The 24124-nt window shown below is 43.0% G+C and overlaps 1 protein-coding gene across 1 annotated transcript in view; it reads right to left on the bottom strand.

Annotated features, from left to right (window-relative positions):
• The window catches only part of LOC139262708 (probable G-protein coupled receptor 139), a 38796-nt gene extending 14877 nt beyond the window's left edge, over window positions 1-23919 (bottom strand). Inside the window, exon 1 of the mRNA XM_070877860.1 lies at window positions 23835-23919. Within this exon, the coding sequence (XP_070733961.1) occupies window positions 23835-23919 (85 nt within the window). The remainder of the gene's footprint in view (window positions 1-23834) is intronic.
• Between the last annotated feature and the right edge of the window lie 205 nt (window positions 23920-24124).

Consider the following 24124-nt stretch of genomic DNA (forward strand, 5'->3'; position numbering starts at 1 on the left):
GGGCTGAATGGCCAATACTGCTCCTATTTTCTATGTTTCTATAGCCTCTACCACTTAGAAGGACAAGAACAGAAGGTACATGGGAACACCACCACCTCCAAGTTCCCCCCAAATCACATACCATCCTGACTTGGAAATATATAGGTCGTTCCTTCAGTGTCGCTGGGTCAAAATCCTGGAACTCCCTCCCTAACAGCACTTTGGCACTGACTATCTGTCCCAATTGTGACAGGGACTGTGGCTCTCGTATTGGACTGTTCAGCCACCTAAGGACTCATTTTAAGAGTGGAAGCAAGTCTTCCTCGATTCTGAGGGACTGCCTATGATGATGTTGGAGTACCTTCACCTCACGGATATAGCGGTTCAAGAAGGCGGCTCACCACCACCTTCTCAGGGGCAATTAGGGATGGGCAAAAATGCTGGCCTTGCCAGTGACGCCCACATCCCAGAACACATTTTTTTTTACATTGAACAAACAGACTCATTGAACCATTGTCTACACTTTAATGCAACACAATCTAGCTCACCTTATTGGATGGTTTTAAATAAAAATGAGCAATTACCCAGTACTTCACCCGCCCATAAACATAAGAACATAAAGATTAGGAGCAGGAATAGATCATACGGCCCTTCGTGCCTGCTCCACAATTCAATAAGATCATGGCTGACCTTAGACCTCAACCCACTCTCTGGCCCACATCCCCCTCCCCGATTCCCATGATCCCGTGATTCCACTAGAATCCAAAAATAGCGAGGACAGAACAGCAAGAATGGAATTTCTCTTCCTGTATTGATCTAAATCAGAGCAAAAGACGAGAAAGTGACAGAAATAAAGGAAGGCATAAAAGAACGAATCATAGAATCATAGGGTGTAAACGGGGCAGACGGGTCGGGAGTGGGGTACAGTGCTCCTCACTGGGTCTCGTTGTGCTGTGGCACAGGAGGGGCTCTCTCTCCCCTTCATTAAAGGGGAGGCCCAAGCTGCTGACTGTGTGGGTCCCTACCTGGACCACTGGAGAGCAGGGCGCTGCCTCATCAAAAAATTCAGTCAAGTTAGTTAAACATGATTTGCCATTTACAAATCCTTTTAAAGCAGTGAAGGTTAAGGGGAGATTTTGTATAGTTGTTCAGGGAGTGAATCAGGAGAAACTGTTTCCAGTGGCAGAGGGTCGTTATTCAGATGACACAGATTTAAGGCAATTGGCAAAAGTATCAGAAGACTAGATGAGGGGATTATTTTAATGCAGCGAGTTGTTGCGATCTGGAATACACTGCCTGAAAACGTGGTGGAAGCAGATGCAATCGTAACTTTTAAAAGGGGAATTGGATAAACAGTTGAAAAGCAGAAATGTGCATGGCTCTGGATAAAGAGTAATGGAGTGGTATTAATTAGATAGCATTTCTTAATTTGGCACAGACACCATGGGCCAAATGGCCTCCTTCTGTGCTGTATGATGCTATGATTCTGTGAGTAAGAGAGAGAGAGAGAGAGAAAAGAGGGCGAGAGACAGAGACAGAGAGAAAGAGAAAGGGAGAAAGAAAAATAGAGACAATGAGAACGACAGGGCGAGGTACAGAGGGAATGCCATTAACTTTAAAAATGGAATTGGGTAAATACTTGAAAGGGAACAAATGACATAGGATTACATCGGATATACAACACAGAAACAGGCCATTCTGCCCAACCAGTCCATGCTAACATTTATGCTCCACTCGAGTCTCCCCCTGTCTTTCCTCATCTAAATCTATCAGCATAACCCTCTATTCCCTTCTCCCTCATATGCTTATCTAGCCCCCCTTAAATACATCTGTACTATTCACTTCAACCACTCCCTGTGGTAGCAAGTTTCACATTCTCACCACTCTCTGGGTAAAGAAGTTTCTTCTGAATTCCATATTGGATTTCTTGGTAACTATCTTATATTGGTAATCTCTAGTTATGCTCTTCCCCATGTGAAAACATTGTCTCTGTATCGACGATATCAAACCCTTTCATAATTTTAAAGACCTCTATTGGGTCACCCCTCAGCCTTCTTTTTTCAAGAGGAAAGAGACCCAGCCTGTTCATCCTTTTTTAAACAGTATTGACTATTCCGCCTCCCCCCCCACCCCCAATTTGGTATCATCCGCAAATTTAGAAATTGTGTTTTTGATTCCAAAGTCTAAATTGTTTATATCAGTTGTGACCAACAGTGGTCCCAGCACTGACCCTGTGGAACACCACTACCCACATTCTGCCACTGTGAATAGCCATACTCTGTGCTCTCTGTCTTGAAGCCAGCTAGCTATCCACTCTGCTACTTGTACCCTGACTGCACATTCTCTGACCTGGTTCTTAAGTCTATTATGGGGTACCATATCGAAGGCCTTTTGAAAATCTAGATAAATTACGTGTACTGCACTGCCATTGTCCATTCGCTCTGTTACCTCTTGAAAACAATTCAATGAGGTTGGTCAAGCAAGACTTTCCCTTTTGAAATGCATGCTGACTATTCATTATTATATTTTTGGTTTCTAGATGTTCTTCTATTTTCTCCTTTAGTAGGGATTCGATTATTTTTCCTTCCACTGATTTTAAGCTGACTGGTCTGTAATTCCTTGGACATGTTCTCTATCTCTTCTTAAATAGAGGTATTACATTAGCTATCCGCCAGTCCTCTGGTACTATACCTTTTTCTAACAAGTTATTAAATGTGTGTAGTAATACCTCTGCTACCTCTTCCCGAAATTATTTAAAAATATGTGGATGCAATCCATCCGGACCAGGGATTTATCCTCTTTGAGTTTGATTAGTTTATTCAATATATCCCCTCTTTTTATTTTAAATGTATTTATCTCATTACTAATCTCATCATCCAATGTCATGTCCAGCTATTCTATCTCCCTGGCAAAATAATGATTCAATATTTCTGCCATCTCTCTATCGTTACTCCTGGTAATATCTTGTCTATCCCTTAATGGCCCTATTCCCATCCCAACCTTCCTTTTTTATTGATATGCCTGTAAAATATTTTACTATTTTGTTTTTTGTTCCTTGTTACTTTAATTTCACTGTTCCTCTTTGCCTTCCTAATTGTTTATTTTTGACTTCTCTCCTAATCTTTTCATATTCTCCCTTATCATGCATTCCCCTGCTGTCTATGTACTTAATGTATGCCTCTTTCCTTACCCTCAATTGTTCCCTTTCGTCGTTATGCTTCCATGGAGTCTCATTAGTTTGTTTGTTCTTTCCTTTTAGCGGCATATATTTTTCCTGCACTCTGTTGAAAATCATTTTAAATGATTCCCATTGTTGTTCGACATTGTTTTTTTTGCCAATATTGTTGCCCATTTTACTTTCCCAAGTTCTATTCACAGCTCCTCAAAATCAATATTTTTCCAATCTATAACCCTGCTTTTTCGTCCTTCTCAATTATCATCTTAAAGCATATAAGAACATAAGAAATAGGAGCAGGAGTAGGCCATTTGGCCCCTCGAGCCTGCTCTGCCATTTAAGAAGATCATGGCTGATCTGATCATGGACTCAGCTCCACTTCCCTGCCCGCTCCCCATAACCCTTTATTCCCTTATCGCTCAAAAATCTGTCTATCTCTGCTTTAAATATATTCAATGATCCAGCCTCCACAGCTTTCTGGGGCAGAGAATTCCACAGATTTACAATCATCTGAGAGAAGAAATTCCTCCTCATCTCAGTTTTAAATGGGTGGCCCCTTATTCTGAGACTATGCCTCCTTGTTTTAGTTTCCCCTATGAGTGCAATTATCCTCTCTGCATCCACGTTGTCGAACCCCATACCGCTGGGTTTAGTTCAGGTGAGAGCAACTTTTCCTCTGCATTTTTTCCGGCAAGCGATATTTTCGGTGATATGTGACCGAGGTGCCGAAAGTAACGCTCAATGGTATTCTGGGAGTTAGTTTCACCCATTCTGATCTTTACGGCAAAAAAGTGAGTGGGCGATATTATTAATTCTCGGCGTTAACTAACTGCCGAAAGTAACGCTGGCCAAAAGTGAGCGATACATGGACGTTAGTTTCCATTTTGTTGCTAAATGTGCGATATCTTGACGTTATACCTCATCTCAGCATTAAAATGGACATTAAGTGGGCGGTATCGATGCAAAAACAGTGGAAAGTCTCGCCCCGTATCCATTTGCAGATTTCTTGTGCCCTCCTCACAATTTGCTCTCCCACCCATCTTTGTCTCATCAGCAAACTTAGCTCCATTACACTCGGTCCCTTCTTCCAAGTCATTAATATAGATAGTAAATAGTTGAGGCCCCGGCAATGTTCCCTGCGGCACCCTACTAGTTACATGTTTCCAATCGGAAAATAACCCATTTATCCAGACTCTCTGTTTTTTGTTAGTTAGCCAATCCTCTATCAATGCTAATCCTCCAATCCCATGAACTTTTATTTTGTGCAGTATCTTTTATGTAGCACCTTATTGAATGCCTTCTGGAAATCCAAATACACCATATCCATTGGTTTCCCCTTAACCACCCTGCTCATTACATCCTCAAAGAACTCCAGCAAATTTGTCAAACATGATTTCCCTTTCACAAAACCATGCTGACTCTGCTTGATTGAATCATGCTTTTCCAAATGTTCTGCTACTGCTTCCTTAATAATGGACTCCAGCATTTTCCCAATGACAGGCGTGAGGCTAACTGGTCTATAGTTTCCTGCTTTCTGTCTGCCTACTTTTGCGTTATGTTTGCGGTTTATTTGCAGTTTTCCAATGCGCTGGGACCTCCCCAGAATTCAGGGAACTTTGGTAGATTACAACCAATGAATCCACTATCTCTGCAGCTGCTTCTTTTAAGACCATAGAATGCAAACTATCTGGTCCAGGGGACTTGTCTGCCTTTAGTTCCATTATTTTACCGAGTACTATTTTTTTAGTGATAGTGATTGTATTATGTTCCTATCCCCCTATAGCCCCTTGATGATCTACTATTGGGATGTTTTTAGTGTCTTCTACCGTGAAGACCGATACAAAATATTTGTTCAAAGTCTCTACCATTCCCCTGTTCCCCATTATTAATTCCCCAGTCTCTTCCACTAAGGGACCAACATTTACTTTAGCCACTCTTATCCTTTTTATGCACTTGTAGAAACTCTTACTATCTGTTTTTATATTTTGTGCTAGTTTGCTTTCATAATCTATTTTCCCTCTCTTTATTAGTCGTTCTTTGCTGGCTTTTAAAAGTTTCCCAATCTTCTGGTCTCCCACTAGTCTTGGCCACTTTGTATGTCCTTGTTTTCAATTTGATACCATCCTTTATTTCCTTAGTTAGCCACGGATGATTATCCCTTCTCTTACAGTCTTTCCTTCTCATTGGGATATATTTTTGTTCAGAGTTATGAAATATCTCCTAATTGTCTGCCACTGCTCATCAACTGTCCCACACTTTAATCTATTTTCCCAGTCTACCTTAGCCAACTCTACCTTCATATATTTTTTAATCTCCTTTGGATACTGGTTTGAGATCTAACTTTCTCACCCTACAACTGAACTTGAAATTCAACCATGTTATGGTCACTCATTCCTAGAGGATCCTTTACAAGCGTTTATTCATCCTGTCTCATTACACTGTACCAGATCTAAGATAGCCTGCTCCCTGGTTGGTACCGCAACATACTGTTGAAGGAAACTATCCTGTTTACACTCTGTGAACTCTTCTTCAAAGCTAGCCTGGCCAATTTGCTTTGTCCAATCAATATGAAGGATAACACCACCCATAATTATTGCCGTTCCTTTTTTACAAGCTCCATTATTTCTTGATTTATACTCCATCCAACAGTGTGGCTACTGTTAGGGGACCAATAAACTACGCCCACCAGCAACTTTCCCCCTTATTATTCCTTATCTCCACCCAAACTGATTCAACACCTTGATCTTCTGAGTCAATATCGTTTCTCACTAATGCATTGATCTCATCCTTTATTAACAGAGCTACCCACCTCCTTTTCCTTTCTGTCTGTCCTTCCAACTTGTCAAATACCCCTGAATATTTAGTTCCCAGCCTTGGTCACCTTGCAACCTGTAAGATCATACCCATTTGTATCTGTTTGTGCCATCAACTCATCTATTTTGTTACGAATGCTGCGTGCATTCAGATAAAGAGCTTAAAAAATTTTTTACCATTTTTTTCCTGCTTTGACCCCACTTTCTGATACACTTTTATGTTTATACAGTCTGTCCCTTCCTGTCATGCTCTGGTTTTCATTTCCCCCAGTACTACCCTGCCTTCTCCTCATTCTTTGAATTTTTACATTTCCGCTCACCTGAACCCTCCCCCCACTAATTAGTTTAAAGCCCTATTATATTATGGTCACTATTGCCGAGATGTTCCCCTACTTTTATTTCTCTTATCTGCTCTGGTTCATTCGCCATTACTAGATCCAATAGCGAATCCTCCCTTGTTGGACTTTTGCATGTTGGGTTAGAGAGGAGTCCTGTACACATTGTAGGAACTCCATTTTCTAATCCCTTTTACCTGATGAGACTTGGTGTGAGTTAGGATAGGGGCAGTAGAGCTTTGGATGTGCTGGAGTTTATGGAGGCTTGTAATAGGAGGTCAGCCAGGAGAGCATTGGCATAGTTCAGTCTAAATGGAATGGCTGAGGCGATATTATGGAGGTGGCAGTAGAGAGGACTGCTGATTCTGAGGATATGGGATCACAATTCACCTCAGACTCAGAGGTTGCGAACAGTCTGGTTCAGCCTCAGACATTAGCAAGGGAGAGGACTGAGTCATTGGAGAATGGAGTTTGTGACAGGTACCGAAGACAATGGCTTTCCTCTTGCCAAGGTTTAAATGACAAGAACAGTAGTATAATGCAACATGGCTTACAGATCCAATCATTGGATATAGTGACTTATCAGGGACACCAGCAGCTGAAAAGATGAGAAAGTAATTAACAAAAACAGAAATGCAGTTAAACTTGGTTTGTGGAGTTAATAGCTGGATACAGAGACTTACCTGGAACAACAACAGCAGCAAGAAGGGGAGAGTAAATGACAAGAACAGTAATGTAGTAAAACATGGTTACTAGATTAGCTGGATAGACAGACTTACCAGAAACACCAAAAGCAGCAAGGACGGGATAGTAATAGTGTTGAATAATCAGAAGAGCTAATTCTACCTGAAATGCTAATGGTATTTTAACATAACTTGCAGAAAGGTAGTCAAACTCCCACATGAAATTCTTGTCCATTGTTGTAACATTCCAATCCATGTTCTCAGATTCTGACTGCCTCTCAGTGGAGCAGTGCACTGATCCCTGTCAGTGCTGAGGTGATGCTCTCACTGTGGGATAACACATTGAAAGGAATCTCTTATTAATAGAAGAGGGAGACCATGCAGTGATACAGTTAGGGCCCATGGAGACTGACATTAATTACAGTCACTGAACAAACAACTTCAGTTTACCTTTGGAGACTGACATTAATTACAGTCACTGAACAAACAACTTCAGTTTACCGTTGGAGACTTGACATTAACTACAGTCACTGAATGAACAGCTTCAGTTAACCCCTTTCAATCCAACACATTTTGTACCACATTAAACTAGAACATTTCCCCCATCCAGATGGGAAGTTTGAGGGTTGATGAGGGAAGGAATGGTGGGAATAGTGCAGACTCTGGCCAGAATCTTTCACTTCTCCTTGGATATGGGAGTGGTGTCAGAGGACTGGAGGATTATAAATGTTACATTCAGTTTAAAAAAGGAGAGAGGGATAAACCATGTAAATACAGGCCAGCCAGCTTAACATTGGTGGTGGGGAAACTTGTAGAAGCCATAGTCCGGGACAAAATGATCTGCCACTTGGAAAAACTGGATTAATAAATGACAACCAGCACAGATTATTTTATAGTCAAAGTCTGTCTGACAAACTTGATTGAATTCTTTGATGAAGTAACGGAGAGGGTTGATGAGCATAGTGTGGTTGATGCTGAGTATATGGACTTTCAAAAGGCATTTGATAAAGTGCCACTTAATAGACTTGATAGGAAAGCTGAATCCCATGGGATTGAAGGGGCAGTGGTTGTGTGGGACAGATAACAGCGAGTAGTGGTGAATGGTTGTGTTTCAGACAGAAGGGAAGTATAGAGTGATGTCCCCCAGGGGTCGATATTAGGCCCAGTGCTCTTTTTGATAGAAATTAATGGCCCGGACTTATGTATAAAGGGCATCATTTCAAAGTTTGGAGATGACACGAAACTCAGAAATGTAGTAAGCAATGAGGTGCGTAGCAGACCCCATGATCACATAGACAGTCTGGTGAAATGGACAACACATGCCAGGTAAAATTTAATGCAGAGAAGTGCAAAGTGATACATTTTGAGAGGAAAAATGAGGAAAGGCAATATAGACTAAATGGTACAAATGTAAATGGGTGCAGGAACAGAGAGACCTGGGAATTTACATAAATAAATATTTGAAGGGGGCAGGACAAGTTGATAAGTCTGTTAAAAATGCAGACAGGATCTTTGGCTTTATAAATAGAGGCCTTAGGGTCTAAAAGCAAGGAAGTTATGCTAAACCTTTATAAATCACTGGTAAGGCCTGAGCTGGAGTATTGTGTCCAATTCTTGGCATCACACTTTATGATGGATGTCAATCAAGGCCTTGGAGAAGGCGCAGAGGAGATTTATTGGAATGGTACAAGAGATGAGGGGTTTCAGTTATATGGAGAGACTGGAGAAGCTGAGATTTTCCACAGAGCAGAGAATGTTAAGGGAATATTTATTAGAGGTGTTCACAATTACAAGGGGTTTTGGATAGAGTAAATAATGAGAAATTGTTTCCAGTAGCAGAATGCTAACCAGAAGACATGGATTTAAGATAATTGGCAAAAGAACCAGAGGGAAGATGAGGAAAATTTGTTTTACGCATCGGGTTGTTATGATCTGGAATACGCTTTCCCTGTATCCCTTCATTTTTTCCTCCTTGAAGTATTTATCCAATTTTCTTCAGAAGATCATTATTGATTCTATATTACCCATCATGATAGGTGGTGCATTCTAAATCCGAACCATTTGTTGCATAAAAAAGCTTTTCCTCAAGTTGCATCTGACTCTTTTGCCAATTTTGTATCCAGGCTGCCACTGCCCCTTTTATCCCATGGACTTTAATTTTGCTAACAAGCCAAGTCACACACCATCCCAACTTAGAAATATATTGCCGTTCCTTCATTGTCACTGGGCCAACATCCTGGAACTCCCTCTCTAACAGCACTGTGGGAGTACCTTCTCCACAAGGACTGCACCAGTTCAAGAAGGCAATTAACCACCATCTTCTCAAGGATAATTAGGGATGGTTAGTAAATGCTGGCCTTGCCAGCGACGCCCACATCCCAGAATGAATATTAAAAAAAAGAACCAGAGGGAAGATGAGGAAAATTTGTTTTACGCAATAAATTGTTATGATCTGCAAAGCACTGCCTGCAAACGTGATAGAAGGAGATTCAATAATAACTTTGAAACGGGAATGGGATTAATACTGGAAGGGAGGGATTTGAAGGGCTATGTGAAAAGAACAGGGGAGTGGGACTAATAGAATAGCTCTTTCACAGAGCCGGCACAGGCTCGAGGGACTGAATGGCCTCTTTCTGTGCTGTATAATTCCATGATTCTGTGATAATAGAAGCCATTGAGTCCTTGTCTCATGTGGAGAATTGATGCTCTGCAGTTTGTGAGCCAGATTCTAATCGTTCCTTAAACTCTGATAAAGGCGACATCGGAACAGCAAACACAATGGGCTGGTGAGACAAGGGGTGTTGGCAATTTTATACATAGAGTTTAAACAAACTGAATTAGGAAATAATTATGAGACCAAAAATAGGGGCCATGAATATAAGATAGTCACTGATATATCCAATGGGGAATTCAGGAGAAACCTCTTTACCCAGAGAGTGGTGAGAATGCGGAACTCGCTACCACAGGGAGTGGTTGAGATGAATAGATTGATATATTTAAGGGGCAGCTAGATAAAACCATGAGGGTGAAAGGAATAGAAGGTTATACTGATAGGGTTAGATGAAGAGGGGTGACAGGAGGCGGTGTGGAGCATAAATGCGGGCATAGAGCAGTTGAGTCGAATGGCCTGTTGCTGTGTTGTACATTCTATGTAATTTGTTTAGCGGAGTATGACTCCCCATCCTGATCATAGGCATCACCAGAATTCAATCACTGAATTAAAAATTATGGATGTTATTTCGAGTATTTCACTTCTATGTATTTGTTCTCAGGGTAGCATGTCTAGACATGGATGTGGATTTCAGCAGAAGATGAGTTGAGGCAGGGGCGGAGATGAGTGATGTTATGGAACGAGAAATAAGCAGTCTTGCTAATGGAGAGGACATGGGGTTGGAAGCTCAGCTCAGGGTCAAATAGGGCCCAAACAATGGGGATCAGACTCACAGAGTGGCCGGGGAGAATTGATGGCTGGGACCTGTTGAGGGAGATCACGATAGGGATTGACCGTGATGTCATGCAGGGTTCAATAGCAAAGATCAGTACTAACACTTGAAGTAACTGCCCAAGGAAACCGGACCCCAGTGAGAGAGAGAATCTTTTGGAGTGAACAGAAAGGGTTTTATAATAACAATATTGACCAATATCAACACTGTCACTGAGTATAATGCTCAGGAATGTGAGACGTGGGGAATAGCAATCATCTTCGGTTAAACTGTTCCCATGGCAGGGGTTAGATACAGAGTAAAGCTCCCTCTACACTGTCCCATCAAATACTCCCAGGGCAGGTACAGCACGGGTTAGATACAGAGTGAAGCTCTCTTTATACTGTCCCATCAAACACTCCCAGGGCAGGTGCAGCATGGATTAGATAGAGAGTAAAGCTCCCTCTACACTGTCCCATCAAACATTCCCAGGGCAGGTACAGCATGAGTTAAATACAGAGTAAAGCTCCCTCTACACTGTCCCGAGATGTGTGTGTAGAGCTCAGACCCACCTCACTCAGCAAGGCCGGCGATAGAGGTTGGACCTTTCCTGCTCTGTGTTGTGGGGCTCAGTACCACACTGGATGCGATCAGCTCACTCAGCAAGGCCAGGGATGGAGCCTGGGCCTCTCCCAATGATCATTACCTTCCCACTCTCAGTAATACTCCACTCTGGGATGATCTGTTTCAGTCTCTCGGTTGTCGCAGTGTATTTAAATTAATCCACTTTCCTCCTGGAACAATCCACCCAATTACCAATGTGGTTTCTGTTTAGCTGTCAACAGTTCAGCTCTGTGCTATTATTGGAGATTTGGGATTACACCCAGTATTAAAGACATTCTGTCAAAGGATCATTAACTGCTCAAAGGGCCCAAAGCACAGAGGGATTTACAGAACCAAGATGGAGGCACATCACCCTCTGTCTATAATCTGCTTCTCTCATCGCTTCTGTCTGTCCTCATCTATCTCTCCTCTATCTCTGTCTCCCTCTCTCTCCCTATCTATATCGAATAATCTCTCCTCGCTCTATCTCCATCTCTATCGCCATCACCCTCTCTCTCCCTATCTATATCTAATAATCTCTCCTCTATCTCCATCTATCTCTCCTCTATCTCTGTCTCCCTCTCTCTCCCTATCTATATCTAATCATCGCTGCTCTCTATCTCCATCTATCTCTCCTCTATCTCTGTCACCATCTATCTCTCCTATCTATTTCTCTCTGTCTCTTTCTATCCCTCAGTCTCTTTGCTCTGCCTCTCTGTTTCTGTCTGTCTGTCTCTCTGCCCATAATCTCTTTATCTGTTTGTCTCTATCTCATTTTGTCTCTCCCTCTCACTCTTTCCCGCTAGTCTCAGTTGTGTGTGTGTGTTTCTTTCTCTCTCTCTCTCACTATCTCTGTGTCCCTCCATCTTGTCTGTCCCTTCCACTCTAGCTCCACCTCGCTCTAACACTATTTCTATTTCTCTTGCAGTCTCGCTATGTCTGTCTCCATTGTTCACTCCCATTATGCATCTTTCCCTCCCTCTGTCTCTCTCCGACTGGATCTATCCATGTCTGTCTCTCCCTCTCTGTCTTCCTCTCCCTCTCCCTCTCTGTGTCCCTCTCTCTCGCTCTGTCTCCCTCTCTCTCGCTCTGTCTCTGCCTCTCTCTCTGTCTGTCTATAACTCCCCTTTTTTCCCTCTCTCTATCTCTCTGTATCTGTATCTGTCTCTCGCTGTATTCCCCTGTCTCTTGCTCTCTCTGTCTCTCTAACATTTCTCTCTCTCTCTCTCTGTCTCTCTTTCTCTGTCTCTGTCTTGCTCTGCCTCTCCATCTTTGTCTCTCCCTTGACATCTGTCTCTCTACCTCTTTGTCTCTCTGTCTCTGTTTCTCTCTGTTTCTCTCTCTCTCTCACTCTCACTCTTTCTGTCCCTCTCCCCATATCTCTCTCACTCTGTCTCCCTCTCTCTCACTCTTGTAATATATTTCGCCCGAGTGGACTACTGCTGCATCTAGTGGACTACTGTGGTAATGCAGCCATTGCTGTATGTACAATAAAGGCATCAGGGGATAGGTCACCTGACAAGATGTGCTCAGGGCCATCTTGTAAAGTGTGTGTTGATGATGTCGTAAGGAAGATATCACATTGGCGACAGAGGATCGGATTCCTGGATAGCTTAGCTGAAATTTTTGTTGGTGGTTGATTCCAGCCAAACAACAGAGACTAGAGAGGTCCTTTGTTTGCAGAACAACTAAGAATCTAAGGTAAATTACAAGCACATTTGTCCGAATTGCCAGAGTCCAGATGACCACGCCTATGGGAATAATAGGGCACTTTGGTGTGTTTTAACACAATCGTGAGACTTTCGGACCATATGTGGATCGGCTAGAAATGTCTTTGACTGCAACTAGTATCATCAAAGTCCCTGATGATGAAAACCGTAATCGGGTGATGTTAGAAAGAAAACGGGGTATTTTCCTAACTGAAGCAGGCCCCAAGGTGTATGAAACCCTGAAAAATTTGCTTGTTCCCTTCAAGCCAAAGGACACATCACTTACGGAGAATCTATGCAAGTTAGAACAGCACTACAGTCCTGAGTCCCTGGAAATTGCTGAAAGTTATCATTTCGGAATGCAAGATTAATTAACCAATGAGAATATCAATGGGTACATTGTAGCATTAAAAAAGCTATCCATTCACTGTCATTTCGGAAACTTTCAGGCATTGCATGACCGTTTTGTTTGTGGGATGAAAAATGAAGCAATCAAAAGAAAATTGTTGACAACTCCAAACTTGACTTTTGATTTAACTTGTCAGACAGCTATGTCAATGGATATGGCCGACGAATACTCCTGAGAATTTTGAACCATTTCCAGTCATCAGACAACCGAGGTGAATTGCCTGCAAGTTGAAAGAAAAAGAAAGTTTGGCCCCACGACCTCAGCAACTAGCCAAGTTAACAATACATTGAAGTCATATTATCGGTGCCTCAAAGTTGTCCATATGTGAAGGCAGAGGGTTTCTTCTGCAGGAAAACTGGGCATCTTGCGAAGGCATACCAAATGAAGAGTAAACCAACTTTCATGGCTATAAGTAGAAATCCCCAGAGACTACATCGCATGGAAGAAAAGCAACAGGATGAAGAGATGCACATCATCAGGAGCACAAGGGTATCTAACAGTGATTCCCTTGTAGATGTTGCAGGAACCAGGATACCCATGGAAATCAAGACTGGTGCATTCGTGAGCGTAGTACCGGAATCGCTATATCTCGACAAGTTGAGTGATTTTCCACTGGAAAAGTCGAAGTTAGAGCTGCGAGGCATTCAGGAGAGAACATTCCTGTAGTAGGACGTATCACTGTACTGGTGAAATATAAGGATCAATTTCAGAGCTTACCTCTCTTAGGAGACAAGCCTGCCTTACTAGGTAGAAATTGGTTGGGATCACTGAAGCTGGATTGGAATCAGGTTTTTCGTGTTGAAACGAGATTTACATCGAGGGATGATGTCATCAAGAAGTATCCGAAGGTGTTATGTGAAACAGGCAGTCCGATTCAAGGTGAGAGTCAGGGTACTAAAGGATGCTAAACCAGTTTACTGCAAGCCACGTCCCATACCATATGCACTCAAGGAGAGAGTTGAGCAAGAACACAAAAGACTATAGACTGAGAACATTATCTCTAAGATAGATCTATGTAATTAGATTACACCCATTGTGTTGTACCTAAGTCAGATGGTAAGATAAGGTTGTGTGGTGATTATAAAGTAACCATAAACCGAGTTCTAGAGGGTAATCCCCTCAATACATTGCCAAATGTAGAAGATGTGTTCACAACGCTGACAGGTGGTCAGATCTTCTCAAAGTTGGATCTTACAAATGCCTACTTACAACTTGAACTAGATGAGGAGTCCAAGTCATGCTTGACTATAAATACTCATCTCGGCCTATGTCAATTTAATAGGATACCATTTGGAGTTTCTTCTAACCCTGCCATATTCCAAGGGGTGATGAGCCAGATTCTGCATTGAAGGAGTAGTATGTTATTTAGATGACATACTCATTTCAGCACCAAACAGTCAAATCCATAATAACGTATTGAATGAAGTGCTCAAATTGTTAGAGAAGCACAGAGTACGAGTGACTGCTCCCAAGAGTGAGTTATTTCAAAACTCAGGGCACAGCGTAGACAAAGATGGTTTACATCCAACCAAGGGAAAGCTGGATGCAATCAGAACTGCACCCACTCCCAAGAATGTCACTGAACTTCGATCATTTTTGGGTCTTTTGAACTATTATGGGAAGTTCCTACCAAATTTGGCTATAGTGTTACATCCACTGACAGCTGTTGAAAAAACAGGTCCATTGGAAGTGGTCAGAAGAATGTGACACAGCATTCAAAGAATGTAAAAGCCAGTTGGTAGAGAGCACCATGTTAGTTCCCTATGACGTATCTAAGGAGATCAAGCTAGCATGTGATGCCTCTCCATATAGTGTTGGGACAGTGATCTCTCATGCACTACATAGTGAGGAGAGAGACCAATTGCTTTTACTTCACGCACTCTCAGTGCCAGTGAGCGTAATTATGCACAGATTGAAAGGGAAGCTATGGCATTAATTTTTAGGGTCAAGAAGTTCCACAAATACTTGTATGGTCGTAAGTTTACCATCGTTACAGACCATAAGCCACTGGCAGCAATGCTCCATCCAAAGTCCCCAGTTCCAACCTTAGCTGCAGCCTGAATGCAGAGATGGGCTTTGTTTTTGTCAGCATATATGTATGATATTGAATACAGATAATCAGCTGATCACAGTAATGCTGATGCTATGTCTAGGTTGTCATCCCCATCACAAGTTAGACACAGTAGGGAAGAAGTGTTCTATTTTTCATACATTGATGAACTGCCAGTCACAGCTGAAGAGATTGGTAGAGTAACCAAACGTGACCCAGTTATGGCAAAGGTCTATGATTACATCACAAATGGCTGGCTAAACCAGGTATCAGAGAAAGATATTCATCCATTCTTCATTCATAGGAATAAATTGTCTGTGGATAAAGATTATATCATGTGGGGTTCAAGGGTGGTTATACCAAATAAATTCAGGTCCAAATTATTAGGAGATCTTCATGACCAGCACCTGGGAATGTGCTTGACCAAGAACTTTGCAAGCAGTTACTTATGATGGTCAGGTCTAGATAAAGATATAGAGTACATCATTAGTCACTATACAACATGTCAATCGGTAAGCAAGAAACTTCCATCAGTATAATTACAGCCATGTAAATGGCCTCCAAGGGTGTGGCAAAGGTTACATATCTTTAGAAGGACAGCAATTGTTCATTGTGATTGATAGCCATTTGAAATGGGTAGAGGTGTTTCCAATGCGGAAAATAACAATAAGTAAAACACTATACAACTTGCGAAGATTATTTTCTTCATATGGCCTCCCAGAAGAGATTGTCTCTGATAATGGACACAATTTTGTTCAGAAGAATTTGCACAGTTCATGAGCAAAAATGATGTGTAACATACCAAGGTTCCACGGTGCAGATGGTGCAGCAGAGTGCACAGTACAAATTATAAACCGTGCCCTCATCAAGCAACTGTTGGATCCAAATCCAAAGAAATGACAGTTGTCATTGGATCACAAATTGGTAAATTTTATGATTAATAATCATAATACTCCTCATACAACTACTGATAGAACACCTGCAGAGTTGTTTCTCAAACGAAAGCCACGAACCAGGTTTTCGTTATTAAAACCAAACTAGGCACAGTCAGTAGAAGAGAAACAATTAAGACAGAAAGAGAATCATGGTGGAGGTCGAGTAAGAGAGAGAAGTGTGAAATTAAATCAGAAGGTCAGAGTGAAGAATCATCATTATAAATGGTTAAAGTGGTTACCAGGAAGAACGGTGATATGTGATATAGGTTTGTTCACATTGATCATATTTTACCTACAGATGTGGAAGGAGTTGGAAGTTGGAATGATTCGATTATTTCTGACTCATCAGATGGTCTTATTACAAGTATAGTATCAGTAGCATATCCTGCATCAAATGTAATAGAAACAAGTCCAAGAGAAAATCAGAATTTAAGTCTGAGTCTGAGTCGGGCAGACAAACAGTCTGAAGTTGTAGAGAGTTCAAATGTCGATCAAGGGTATCCCTTGGAGGAAAACTTTCCTCACACTCAAGCTGGAATGAGTCTAAGTTCGACACCATGTTTGGAAGGTTCTGTTCGAGAGCAAAGGTATCCTCTTTGAAACAGAAAACAAGTGGTTAAGTTTGATTTGTAAATATGGCAAAATAAGACAATATCTTTTGTTATGTATAACCATGTAACTTAAGTATGATGATTATTTTGTTTTAATTACTTCTTCATTAAGGAGGGAGAAGTGTAATATATAGCTCCATCTAGTGGGTTACTGCTCCACCTAGTGGATTACTGTGGTAATGCAGCCATTGTTGCAAATGCAATAAAGGCATCAGGTGACAGGTCACCTGACAAGTTCCATCTTATAAAGTATGTGTTTATGATGCCATAAAGAAGATATTACAGCTCTCTCTCTGCCTCTCTCCCTCTGTCTCACTATCTCTGTCTCTCTCTCCATGTCTCTCCCTTCACTCTCTGTCCCACTCTGCATCTCTTTGTCTCTCTCTCCCTCTATATCTATTACTCTGTCTATCACTTTCATGTTGTCTATCTCCTCTTCTCTCGCTCTGTCTACTTTGCTCCCATTCTCTGTCTCTCTCTCTCTATTCTAACTATACCTTGATCTCCCATTCTTTCTCTCTCTTTGGCTCTCACCCTCTCTCTGCCTACCTCACTATCTGCCTCTCTCTCTGCCTGTCATTCTCTTTCTCTCCCTCTCTCGAGCTCTCTGCATTTGTCTATATCTCTCTGTCTTTCTCTCTCCTTTTGTCTCTCCCTCTCTCTGTCTTACTCTCTCCATGTATCAGTCTGAAGATCGGGAGAGTGAGGCCCTGATAAAAGGGTGTGGGGAGTCAGAGGAGCAAGGCACGCTGGGAGATCGAGGCCCTGATAAAAGGGCGCAGAGTTTGGGAGGAGGAGCAGCAGTTCAGGAGCGGGAGATCGAGGCCGAAGATAAAACAAAGAAGTAAAAAGAAATTTAAGAGTGACATCACAGCCAAGCGGGTAAGTGACTGGCTGGTTGATTGGTGAGTAGTTTTTCTTTTTCTTTATCTTTTTTCTTTTTCTTATCAGTAAGAAACCTTTAGCATTGTTGCCAAATTAAGTTAATTTAATGGTTAAATCATGGCAGGAGACCCCAGACCTATGTCATGCTCCTCCTGTGCTATGTGGGAAATCAGGAACACTTCCAGTGTCCCTGACTACTATGTGTGCAGGAAGTGTGTCCATCTGCAGCTCCTGACAGATCACATTGCGGCACTGGAGCTGCGCATGGATTCACTCTGGAGCATCTGCAATGCTGAGGATGTCGTGAATAGCATGTTTAGTGAGTTGCTCATACTGCAGGTAAAGGTTACAAAGGCAAATAGGGAATGGGTGACCATCAGGCAGCGCAGGAGTATGAAGGTAGTGCAGGGGTCCCCTGCGGTCATCTCCCTCCAAAATAGATATACTGCTTTGGGTACTGTTGGGGGAGATGGCTCATCAGGGGAAGGCAGCAGCAGCCAAGTTCAGGGCACCATGGGCAGCTCTGCTGCACAGGAGGGCGGGAAAAAGAGTGGGAGAGCTATAGTGGTAGGAGATTCTATTGTAAGGGGAATAGATAGGCATTTCTGCGGCCACAATCGAGACTCCAGGATGGTACATTGCCTCCCTGGTGCAAGGGTCAAGGATGTCTCGGAGCGGCTGCATGGCATTCTGGAGGGGGAGGGTGAGCAGCCAGTTATCGTGGTACATATAGGCACCAACGATATAGGTAAAAAATGGGATGAGGTCCTACAAGCTGAACTTAGGCAGCTAGGAGTTAAATTAAAAAGTAGGACCTCAACAGTGCCACGTGCTAGTAGAGTCAGAGTAGAAATAGCAGGATAGTTAAGATGAATACGTGGCTTGAGGAATGGTGCAAGAGGGAGGGATTCAAATTCCTGGGACATTGGAACTGGTTCTGGGGGAGGTGGGACCAGTACAAACCGAACGGTCTGCACCTGGGCAGGACTCGAACTGATGTACTTGGAGAGCTTGCTAGTTCTCTTGGGGAGGATTTAAACTAATATGGCAGGAGAATGGGAATCTATGCAGGGAGACAGAGGGAAGTAAAATGGGGGCAGAAGCAAAAGGTAGAAAAGAGATGAGGAAAAGTGGAGGGCAGAGAAATCAAAGGCAAAAATCAAAAGGGCCACATTACAGCAAAATTCTAAAGGGGCAAAGTGTGTTAAAAAGACAAGCCTGAAGGCTCTGAGTCTCAATGCGAGGAGCAGTCATAATAAGGTCGATGAATTAACTGCGCAGACAGCAGTTAACGGATATGATGTAATTGGGATTATGGAGACATGGCTCTAGGGTGACCAAGGCTGGGAAGTCAACATCCAGGGGTATTCAATATTCAGAAAGGATAGACAGAAACAAAAAGGAGGAGGGGTAGCGTTGCTGGCTAAAGAGGAGATTAATGCAATAGTAAGGAAGGACATTAGATGGATGATGTGGAATCTGTATGGGTAGAGCTGCGCAACATCAAAGGGCAGAAAACGCTAGTGGGAGTTGTGTACAGACCACCAAACAGTAGTAGTGAGGTTGGGGATGGCATCAGACAGGAAATTAGGGATGCATGCAATAAAGGTACAGCAGTTATCATGGGTGACTTTAATCTACATATAGATTGGGCTAACCAAACTGGTAGCAATATGGTGGCAGAGAATATCATGGAGTGTATTAGGGATGGATTTCTAGACCAATATCTCGAGGGACCAACGAGAGAGCTGGCCATCCTAGACTGGGTGTTGTGTAATGAGAGAGGATTAATTAGCAATCTTGTTGTGCGAGGCCCCTTGGGGAAGAGTGACCATAATATGGTAGAATTCTTCATTAAGATGGATAGTGACACAGTTAATTCAGGGACTAGGGTCCTGAACTTAGAGAAAGGTAACTTCGATGGCATGAGACGTGAATTGGCTCGGATAAACTGGCGAATGATACTTAAAAGGTTGATGGTGGATAGACAATGGCAGACATTTAAAGATCACATGGATGAACTTCAGCAATTGTACATCCCTGTCTGGAGTAAAAATAAAATGGGGAAGGTGGCTCAACTGTGGCTAACAAGGGAAATTAGGGATAGTGTTAAATCCAAGGAAGAGGCATATAAATTGACCAGAAAAAGCAGCAAACCTGAGGACTGAGGGAAATTTAGAATTCAGCTTAGGAGGTCAATGGGTTTAATTAGGAGGGGGAAAATAGAGCATGAGAGTAAGCTTGCAGGGAACATAAAAACTGACTGCAAAAGCTTCTATAGATATGGGAAGAGTAAAAGATTAGTGAAGACAAATATAGGTCCCTTGCAGTCAGAATCAGATGAATTTATAATGGGGAACAAATAAATGACAGACCAATTGAACAAGTACTTTGGTTCTGTCTTCACTAAGGAAGACACAAATAACCTTCTGGAAATATTAGGGGACCGAGGGTTTAGCAAAAAGGAGGAGCTGAAGGAAATCCTTATTAGTCAGGAAATTGTGTTCACGAAATTGATGGGATTGAAGGCCGATAAATCCCCAGGGCCTGATAGTCTGCATCCCAGAGTACTGAAGGAAGTGGCCTGAGAAATAGTGGATGCATTGATGGTCATTTTACAACATTCTATAGACTCTGAATCAGTTCCTATGGATTGGAGGGTAGCTAATGTAACCCCACTTTTTAAAAAGGAGGGAGAGAGAAAACAGGGAATTATAGATCAGTTAGCCTGACATCGGTAGTGGGGAAAATGTTGGAATCAATTATTAAAGATGTAATAGCAGCGCATTTGGAAAGCAATGACAGGATCAGTCCAAGTCAGCATGGATTTATGAAAGGGAAATCATGCTTGATGAATCTTATAGAATTTTTTGAGGATGTAACTAGTAGAGTGGACAAGGGAGAACCAGTGGATATGGTGTATTTGGTTTTCAAAAGGCTTTTGACAAGGTCCCACAGAAGAGATTAGTGTGCAAAATTAAAGCACATGGTATTGGGAGTAATATATTGATGTGGATAGAGAACTGGTTGTCAGACAGGAAGCAAAGAGTAGGAATAAACGGGTACTTTTCAGAATGGCAGGCAGTGACTCGTGGGGTACCACAAGGTTCAGTGCTGGGACCCCAGCTATTTACAATATACATTAATGATTTAGACGAAGGAATTGAATGTAATATCTCCAAGTTTGCTGATGACACTAAGCTGGGTGGCAGTTTGAGCTGTGAGGAGGATGCCAAGAGGCTGCAGGGTGACTTGGGACAGGTGAGGTGAGTGGGCAAATGCATGGCAGATGCAGTATAATGTAGATAAATATGATGTTATCCACTTTGGTGACAGAAACATGAAGGCAGAATATTATTTGAATGGTGACAGATTAGGAAAAGGGGAGGTGCAACGAGACCGGGGTGTCATGGTACATCAGTCATTGAAAGTTGGCATGCAGGTACAGCAGGCGGTGAAGAAGGGAAATGGCATGTTGGCCTTCATAGCAAAAGTATTTGAGTATAGGAGCAGGGAGGTCTTACTGCAGTTGTACAGGGCCTTGGTGAGGCCACACCTTGAATATTGTGTACAGTTTTGGTCTCCTAATCTGAGGAAGGACGTCCTTGCTATTGAGGGAATGCAACGAAGGTTCACCAGACTGATTCCCGGGATGGCAGGACTGACATATGAAGCAAGACTGGATCGACTAGGCTTACATTGACTGGAATTTAGAAGAATGAAAGGGGATCTCATAGAAACATATAAAATTCTGACGGGATTGGACAGGTTAGATGTGGGAAGAATGTTCCCGATGTTGGGGAAGTCCAGAACCAGGGGTCACATGCTAAGGATAAGGAGTAAGCCATTTAGGACTGAGATGAGGAGAAACTTCTTCACTCAGAGAGTTGTGAACCTGTGGAATTCTCTATCATAGAAAGTTGTTGAGGCCAGTTTGTTAGATATATTCAAAAGGGAGTTCGATGTGGCCCTTATGACTAAAGGGATCAAGGAGTATGGAGAAAGCAGAAATGGGATACTGAAGTTGCATGATCAGCCATGATCATATTTGTTGTGTATGGAGAAAGAGTCAGACTGAACACTGTGAGCACAAAGTAAAGTGTGACCTTAGTCTTTTATTGCAGGTCTCCAGAGTGCCTCTCCAACCTGTAAAGCCTCCTTAAATACCTGTACTCCCAAGAGATTATGGGATCCTTTGGGACTCCAGGGGATGAGCCCTCTGGTGGCTGTACAGAGTAAATACAAGTCCACATATATAACAACACTCCACCCCCCCGCAAAGTTAATACTGTAACTATTTACAAATGAGTCGATCTGGTGCCCTTCTTGCCCTGGTTGATCATCTCGGTGTGAAAGCTGGTATTGTTGAATCATTTGTTGGGCCCTTGCTGGGCTGCTGTGCAGCTGGCCTTGCTGGGCTGCCTGGTGTGTTGGGCCCTGTAGGGCTGGTGTGGATGATGGGTTCTGCTTCGTGATCAACTGTGGTGCCGGTTGCCACTGGTGTGTATGTTGGGGGATCAAAAAAGGTAGGGTCCAAGGTGTGTTGCTCAGGATAGTCCGTGAATCTGAGTTTGATTTGGTCCAAGTGTTTCCAGTGAATGAGTCCATTTGAAAGTTTGACCCGAAACACCCTGCTCCCCTCTTTGGCCACGACAGTGCCGGGAAGCCACTTGGGACCTTGTCCATAATTTAATACAAATACAGGATCATTGATTTCAATCTCGCATGACACATTTGCGCTATCATGGTATGCACTTTGTTGAAGCCGCCTGCTCTCTACCTGTTCATGTAGATCAGGGTGAACTAATGAAAGCCTTGTCTTAAGTGTTCTTTTCATGAGCAGTTCAGCAGGTGGGATCCCAGTGAGTGAGTGAGGTCTCGTGCAGTGGCTAAGCAGGACTCGGGATAGGTGAGTCTGCAGTCAGCCTTCAGTTACCCTCTTCAAGTCTTGCTTGATGGTTTGCACTGCTCTCTCTGCCTGACCATTGGACGCTGGTTTAAACGGGGCAGATATGACATGTTTGATCCTGTTACGTTCATGAATTCTTTGAACTCAGCACTGGTAAAACATGGCCCATTGTTGCTCACCAGGACATTGGGTAAGCCGTGAGTGGCAAACATGGCCCGCAGGCTTTCAGTAGTGGCAGTGGACGTGCTAGCCGACATTATCTCACATTCAATCCACTTTGAGTATTACGTCTACAAACACAAGGAACATTTTACCCAAGACCGGCCTGCATAGTCGATGTGTACCCTAGACCACGGTTTGGAGGGCCAAGACCATAAACTTAGCGGCACCTCCCTGGATACATTGCTTTACTGCGAGCATGTATTACATCTGTGAACGCAGGACTCTAAGTCCGCATCGATACCGGGCAACCACACGTGGGATCTGGCTATCGTTTTCATCATTACGATGCCTGGGTGGGTACTGTGGAGGTCATGGATGAAGGTGTATCTGGCCTTCTTGGGGACCATTACTCGATTGCCCCACAGAAGGTAGCCTGCCTATATAGACATTTCATCTTTGCCCCGCTGGAACGGCTTTATCTCTTCTTGCATTTCCACTGGGACACTGGACCAGCTGCTGTGAAGCACACAGCTTTTGACTAGAGATAATAAGGGGTCCTGGCTTGTCCAGGTTTTGATCTGCCGGGCAGTGACGGGTGATTGCTCACTCTCAAATGCTTCCATAACCATGGCTAGATCTGCGGGCTGCGCCATTTCCACCTCCATAGTGGGCAATGGCAGCCTTCTGAGAGCATCAGCGCAGTTTTCTGTGCCTGGCCTGTGATGGATGGTGTAGTTGTATGCGGACAACGTGAGTGCCCATCTCTGGATGTGGGCCGATGCATTGGTATTTATCCCTTTACTCTCGGAAAACAGGGATATGAGTGGCTTATGGTCAGTTTCCAATTCGAATTTTAGCCCAAACAGGTATTGATGCATTTTCTTTACCCCACTGACACACGCTAATGCTTCTTTTTCAATCATGATGTAGGCTCTCTCAGCCTTAGATAGACTCCTGGATACATAAGCAACCGGTTGCAGTTTCCTGAAATCATTAGCTTGTTGCAATACACACCCGACACCATATGAGCATAACGATTTTCTCGCTTTTACAAAGGCATTTTCTTGGTTTTTTTCCCCAAACCCATTCGCCCCGTTTTCATAGTAAGACATGTCATGGTTCTAGCAGTGTGCTGAGACCCGGTAAGAAGTTACCAAAGTAGTTCAAGAATCCCAGAAACGACCGCAGCTCCATTAAGTTCTGCAGCTTCGATGCGTTCTCGATTGCCTCTGTCTTCATGTTGGTGGGCCTGATGCCGTCTGCCGCAATCCTCCTTCCCAAGAACTCCACTTCAGGTGCCGGGAAAACATACTTCGAGCGTTTTAACCTGAGCCTCACGCGGTTGAGTCGACTAAGACCCTCCTCCAGGTTCTGCAGGTGCTCGACTGTGTTCCGACCTGTGACCAAGATGTCGTCCTGGAAGGCCACGGTGTGCAGGACCGAC

The sequence above is a fragment of the Pristiophorus japonicus genome, chromosome 4, assembly GCF_044704955.1.
Source record: "Pristiophorus japonicus isolate sPriJap1 chromosome 4, sPriJap1.hap1, whole genome shotgun sequence".
Taxonomy (NCBI): Eukaryota; Metazoa; Chordata; class Chondrichthyes; family Pristiophoridae; genus Pristiophorus; species Pristiophorus japonicus.